The following is a 7,500-nucleotide window of genomic DNA, read 5'->3' on the forward strand; positions in this document are numbered from 1 at the left end:
CACAAGCTCCGCCCACTTTTGACACAAGCTCCGCCCACTAACTGTCTAAGCCACTCCCATTTTGACACAAGCTCCGCCCACTAACTGTCTAAGCCACTCCCACTTAGACACAAGCTCCGCCCACTTAGACACAAGCTCCGCCCACTTAGACACAAGCTCCGCCCACTTTGACTTAAGCTCCGCCCACTTTGACACAAACTCCGCCCACTTTGACTTAAGCTCCGCCCACTTAGATACAAGCTCCGCCCACTTTGACTTAAGCTCCGCCCACTTTGACTTGAGCTCCGCCCACTTTGACTTAAGCTCCACCCACTTAGATACAAGCTCCACCCACTTTGACTTAAGCTCCGCCCACTTAGACACAAGCTCCGCCCACTTACACACAAGCTCCGCCCACTTTGACTTAAGCTCCGCCCACTTTGGCTTAAGCTCCGCCCACTTTGACTTAAGCTCCGCCCACTTAGAAACAAGTTCCACCCACTTAGACACAAGCTCCGCCCACTTAGACACAAGCTCCGCCCACTTTGACTTAAGCTCCACCCACTTAGACACAAGCTCCGCCCACTTTGACTTAAGCTCCGCCCACTTAGACACAAGCTCCGCCCACTTTGACTTAAGCTCCGCCCACTTTGACTTAAGCTCCGCCCACTTTGACACAAACTCCGCCCACTTTGACTTAAGCTCCGCCCACTTAGATACAAGCTCCGCCCACTTTGACTTAAGCTCCACCCACTTAGACACAAGCTCCGCCCACTTTGACTTAAGCTCCGCCCACTTTGACTTAAGCTCCGCCCACTTTGACTTAAGCTCCGCCCACTTAGACACAAGCGCCGCCCACTTAGACACAAGCTCCGCCCACTTTGACTTAAGCTCCACCCACTTAGACACAAGCTCCGCCCACTTTGACTTAAGCTCCGCCCACTTAGACACAAGCTCCGCCCACTTTGACTTAAGCTCCGCCCACTTTGGCACAAGCGCCGCCCACTTTGACACAAGCTCCGCCCACTTAGACTTAAGCTCCGCCCACTTAGACACAAGCTCCGCCCACTTTGACTTAAGCTCCGCCCACTTTGACTTAAGCTCCGCCCACTTTGACTTAAGCTCCGCCCACTTACACACAAGCTCCGCCCACTTAGATACAAGCTCCGCCCACTTTGACTTAAGCTCCGCCCACTTTAACTTAAGCTCCGCCCACTTTGACACAAGCTCCGCCCACTTTGACACAAGCTCCGCCCACTTTGACACAAGCTCCGCCCACTTTGACACAAGCTCCGCCCACTTTGACTTAAGCTCCGCCCACTTTGACGCAAGCTCCGCCCACTTTGACACAAGCTCCGCCCACTTTGACACAAGCTCCGCCCACTTTGACACAAGCTCCGCCCACTTTGACACAAGCTCCGACCACTTTGACTTAAGCTCCGCCCACTTAGACAGAAGCTCCGCCCACTTAGACAGAAGCTCCGCCCACTTAGACAGAAGCTCCGCCCACTAGCTGTCTAAGCCACTCCCACTCCCACTTAAGCTCCGCCCACTTTGACACAAGCTCCGCCCACTTTTGACACAAGCTCCGCCCACTTTTGACACAAGCTCCGCCCACTAACTTTTTAAGCCACTCCCACTTTGACACAAGATCCGCCCACTAACGGTCTAAGCCACTCCCACTCCCACTTAAGCTCCGCCCACTTTGACACAAGCTCCACCCACTAACTGTCTAAGCCACTCCCACTTTCACACAAGCTCCGCCCACTAACTGTCTAAGCCACTCCCACTTAGACACAAGCTCCGCCCACTTAGATACAAGCTCCGCCCACTTAGATACAAGCTCCGCCCACTTTGACTTAAGCTCCGCCCACTTTAACTTAAGCTCCGCCCACTTTAACTTAAACTCCGCCCACTTTGACGCAAGCTCCGCCCACTTTGACACAAGTTCCGCCCACTTTGACACAAGTTCCGCCCACTTTGACACAAGCTCCGCCCACTTTGACTTAAGCTCCGCCCACTTTGACTTAAGCTCCGCCCACTTATACACAAGCCCCGCCCACTAACTGTCTAAGCCACTCCCACTTAGACACAAGCTCCGCCCACTTTTACTTAAGCTCCGTCCACTTTTACACAGCTCATTAACATACAGCTCATTAGCATGAATCTCATTAGCATACAGCTCATTAACATACACACACAGCTAATTAACATACATCTCATTAACATACAGCTCATTAACATACAGCTCATTAACATACAGCTCATTAACATACAGCTCATTAACATACAGCTCATTAACATACAGCTCATTAACACACAGCTCATTAACATACAGCTCATTAACATGACCATTCACATTCACATTCACATATGCCCAGGAGCTCAGATGTCACTGGTTATTCCACACCCTTGTGACCCCAGGTCATAGAGAGATGTTAAATCCATTCTATCTCGTCTCCACAGACTAAAATCGACTCACGCATGCATCCACTATCTTCACCCTAACTTTTTTTTTTTTTTTTGCCACTGCCTTGGGCTTTTATGATCGTGAGATCACGCTGTATCCAGGGAACCCTTTGTTAGCATTAGCTACGCTAGCATGCGGCTAACATGCAAGAAGCTCAATAACATCACCAGGGGGCGCCACACCGATTCGGGGGTTCCATATGTCTCTCGGTGGGGCCGAGCCGAGTCGGAAAATATCTATACCGTGTCTGTGGCACCTACGCTTGCTGAGCTAAAGTCCTTTAAGAGACCTAGCATGGGTAGCATGGGTAGCATGGGGCACTTAGACTTTAACATGACTTCCCGGGGTCGTAGAGGGCTGGGGTTAGGCTTCAAATGACCGTGTAGACCTAATGAACTTAAATATGAAAACCACGTGTTTCTACCACATTCATAGCCAGCGTTATACGTCCCGTAGTGTGACCCCTCCCGGGGTTAATAACGTATGGTTCCCCGCGGGTTAGGAGAACAATTCCAACACCCCCGGATAGACCAGAGGACAGGGAATCTAAAACCATTTGAATGGTGTCTCTACGACCTTCCTGTCACCCAGGGTGGTCTATTCTATGATACTAGGTGGCTGCACGTCTCTCTCTCTGTCTGTCTGAGGGACTTCCGCATTAGCGGTGTTAGCATAGCAATCTCGTTGTGTTTTAACTTCACTTTAACATGACTTCCCCTGGTCGTAGCGGGCTGGCTGACGGCTTAAAATGACCATTATGACCTAATGAACCTACTCAGCAACATCTTGTGTTTCTACTCCCGTCATAGCCAATGGTATACGACGTCCCGTAGTGTGACTCTTACCGGAGTTAATAACTGTGCTTCCCCGTGTTTTAGGAGAAGAATTCCAACGCCCCCGGATAGGGGAGAACCCAGGGAATCGAAAACCATTTGAATGGTGTCTCTACGACCTTCCTGTCACACAACACATGTGCTACTCTGTCAGTCCGGTCCCTCATTTGGTGAACGTGACACACATGTGTTCACCTTTCCCCGAATAAGGGAATAGCTGCGCCACTTCCACTTACCACCACTGGAGGGAGACAGACACATATACCTGAGTGAGCCTGGCAGCACTCAGCATCTGCATACGCATTACCTGTTGGAGTGTGTGTGTGTGTGTGTGTGTGTGTGTGTGTGTGTGTGTGTGTGTGTGTGTGTGTGTGTGTGTGTGTGTGTGTGTGTGTGTGTGTGTGTGTGTGTGTGTGTTAGCCTGTGTGTGTGTGTGTGTGTGTGTGTGTGTGTGTGTGTGTGTGTGTTAGCCTGTGTGTGTGTGTGTGTGTGTGTGTGTGTGTGTGTGTGTGTGTGTGTGTGTGTGTGTGTGTGTGTGAGTGTGTGTGTGTGTGTGTGTGTGTGTGTGTGTGTGTGTGTGTGTGTGTTAGCCTGTGTGTGTGAGTGTGTGTGTTAGCCTGTGTGTGTGAGTGTGTGTGTAAGTCTGTGTGTGTGTGTGTGTGTGTGTGCATGTGAGTGTGTGTGTGTGTGTGTGTGAGTGTGTGTGGTAGAGAGGGGTCATGTAAACACTCTTCTAAAAGTACTGACCTCAGTGTGTGTAGTTTACAGTGTGGATCTCTCAGTGCAGCTAAGACTCTCAGCCAGGAGTCATCAGACAGGGTAGTGAAGTTCAGCTGCAGTTCTCTCAGAGGTGAGTCTGCTGATTGGAGAACGGAGGCCAGTGTCTCACAGCCCTCAGTGGAGAGTGTACAGAGAACCAGTCTGCAGAACAGAGAACATATCATTGATACAGAGTTTGATGTAGAGTACTGTAGGTCAGGTACATATAACAGTGTGTACCATGGTGGAGGGTGTGCATAAAGATGTTGACTCAGACTCTCTGTGACAGAAGGGGTTCCTACTCATACTAAGTATTCAGGACTCAGGCATGGTCACTTGCCCTAGGCTTTAGCTTGTGGGCTATGGCAGTGTTGTGGGGAGGGAGAGAGGGAGGTAGAGAGGTATGCGTGTGTGCGTGTGCATGTGTGTGTGTGTGTGTGTGTGTGTCTCTGTGTGTGTGTGTGTGTGAGAGACTTGGCTGTGGATGTGATGAGCTAATGAACCTCTCTCCATAGAGAATGAATGGGAAATTCACAGTGTTTACACAAGCTCACTCCGCCCACTTTGACTTAAGGTTAAAGGACTTTAGCTCAGCAACCGTAAGTGCCACAGACACGGTTCAGATATTTTCCGAATCGGCTCGGGCCCGCCGAACACATATCCGAGCCCCGACTCGGTTGCGGCGCCCCCTGTGGCCAGAATTCTTAACTCCCCTCCTAGCTGTGAGCTAGAGGTCTGGTTTTCACATATGTCGAACATCTCGGTGAGACAAGTGTTTACCCAGAGTTTCGGCTTGATCGGCCATTCGTGGCCCAAACGGGGAGCTTTGACGTAAGTACGAAATCCGTAATTAAAGGGGGCGCCACGGAGCGACCGTTTGAGCTAGCGCCTCGAAACTCGGGGCACGCGACCGGACCCCTATGCCGCTTCACGGTGCCGATTTTTGGGTGACTGGGACTTTCTGGCACCGATTTCTGTTTTTCATCCTAAAGCAATACTGTCTGTGCAACTGCGTACAGTCTAGGTAGGTCGTTTGTTGGCAAATGAAAGAAAATTGTAATTAATCAATTAAGCCACTCCCACTTTGACACAAGCTCCGCCCACTAACTGTCTAAGCCACTCCCACTTAGACTTAAGCTCCGCCCACTTTTGACACAAACTCCGCCCACTTTTGACACAAGCTCCGCCCACTAACTGTCTAAGCCACTCCCACTTAGACTTAAGCTCCGCCCACTTTGACACAAGCTCCGCCCACTTTGACACAAGCTCCGCCCACTTTTGACACAAGCTCCGCCCACTAACTGTCTAAGCCACTCCCATTTTGACACAAGCTCCGCCCACTAACTGTCTAAGCCACTCCCACTTAGACACAAGCTCCGCCCACTTAGACACAAGCTCCGCCCACTTTGACTTAAGCTCCGCCCACTTTGACACAAACTCCGCCCACTTTGACTTAAGCTCCGCCCACTTAGATACAAGCTCCGCCCACTTTGACTTAAGCGCCGCCTACTTTGACACAAGCTCCGCCCACTTTGACTTAAGCTCCGCCCACTTTGACTTAAGCTCCGCCCACTTTGACTTAAGCTCCACCCACTTAGATACAAGCTCCGCCCACTTACACACAAGCTCCGCCCACTTACACACAAGCTCCGCCCACTTTGACTTAAGCTCCGCCCACTTTGACTTAAGCTCCGCCCACTTTGACTTAAGCTCCGCCCACTTAGAAACAAGTTCCACCCACTTAGACACAAGCTCCGCCCACTTAGAAACAAGCTCCGCCCAATTAGCCACAAGCTCCGCCCACTTAGACACAAGCTCCGCCCACTTTGACTTAAGCTCCACCCACTTAGACACAAGCTCCGCCCACTTTGACTTAAGCTCCGCCCACTTAGACACAAGCTCCGCCCACTTTGACTTAAGCTCCGCCCACTTTGACACAAGCTCCGCCCACTTTGACACAAGCGCCGCCCACTTTGACTTAAGCTCCGCCCACTTTGACTTAAGCTCCGCCCACTTTGACTTAAGCTCCGCCCACTTTGCCACAAACTCCGCTCACTTTGACTTAAGCTTCGCCCACTTAGATACAAGCTCCGCCCACTTTGACTTAAGCTCCGCCCACTTTGACTTAAGCTCCGCCCACTTAGATACAAGCTCCGCCCACTTTGACTTAAGCTCCACCCACTTAGACACAAGCTCCGCCCACTTTGACTTAAGCTCCGCCCACTTTGACTTAAGCTCCGCCCACTTTGACTTAAGCTCCGCCCACTTAGACACAAGCTCCGCCCACTTTGACTTAAGCTCCACCCACTTAGACACAAGCTCCGCCCACTTTGACTTAAGCTCCGCCCACTTAGACACAAGCTCCGCCCACTTTGACTTAAGCTCCGCCCACTTTGGCACAAGCGCCGCCCACTTTGACACAAGCTCCGCCCACTTAGACTTAAGCTCCGCCCACTTAGACACAAGCTCCGCCCACTTAGACACACGCTCCGCCCACTTTGACTTAAGCTCCGCCCACTTTGACTTAAGCTCCGCCCACTTACACACAAGCTCCGCCCACTTAGATACAAGCTCCGCCCACTTTGACTTAAGCTCCGCCCACTTAAACACAAGCTCCGCCCACTTTGACACAAGCTCCGCCCACTTTGACACAAGCTCCGCCCACTTTGACACAAGCTCCGCCCACTTTGACACAAGCTCCGCCCACTTTGACACAAGCTCCGCCCACTTTGACTTAAGCTCCGCCCACTTTGACTTAAGCTCCGCCCACTTTGACACAAGCTCCGCCCACTTTGACACAAGCTCCGCCCACTTTGACACAAGCTCCACCCACTTTGACTTAAGCTCCGCCCACTTTGACTTAAGCTCCGACCACTTTGACTTAAGCTCCGCCCACTTAGACAGAAGCTCCGCCCACTTAGACAGAAGCTCCGCCCACTAACTGTCTAAGCCACTCCCACTCCCACTTAAGCTCCGCCCACTTTGACACAAGCTCCGCCCACTTTTGACACAAGCTCCGCCCACTTTTGACACAAGCTCCGCCCACTAACTGTCTAAGCCACTCCCACTTTGACACAAGATCCGCCCACTAACGGTCTAAGCCACTCCCACTCCCACTTAAGCTCCGCCCACTTTGACACAAGCTCCGCCCACTAACTGTCTAAGCCACTCCCACTTTCACACAAGCTCCGCCCACTAACTGTCTAAGCCACTCCCACTTAGACACAAGCTCCGCCCACTTAGATACAAGCTCCGCCCACTTTGAATTAAGCTCCGCCCACTTAGACACAGGCTCCGCCCACTTAGATACAAGCTCCGCCCACTTTGACTTAAGCTCCACCCACTTTAACTTAAGCTCCGCCCACTTATGCACAAGCTCCGCCCACTTAGATACAAGCTCCGCCCACTTTGACTTAAGCTCCGCCCACTTTAACTTAAGCTCCGCCCACTTTAACTTAA

The 7,500-nt window shown here is 51.6% G+C and overlaps 1 protein-coding gene across 1 annotated transcript in view; it reads right to left on the reverse strand.

Annotated features, from left to right (window-relative positions):
• The window catches only part of LOC308171281 (NACHT, LRR and PYD domains-containing protein 3-like), a gene marked incomplete at both ends in the record, with an annotated part of 31,356 nt that overhangs the window by 10,632 nt on the left and 13,224 nt on the right, over positions 1-7,500 (reverse strand). Inside the window, one exon of the mRNA XM_080546115.1 lies at positions 4,030-4,203. Coding sequence (XP_080402241.1) covers positions 4,030-4,203 — 174 coding nt within the window. The remainder of the gene's footprint in view (positions 1-4,029; positions 4,204-7,500) is intronic.

Source organism: Nansenia antarctica, assembly GCF_963989245.1.
Source record: "Nansenia antarctica genome assembly, chromosome: 15".
Lineage (NCBI taxonomy): Eukaryota > Metazoa > Chordata > Actinopteri > Argentiniformes > Microstomatidae > Nansenia > Nansenia antarctica.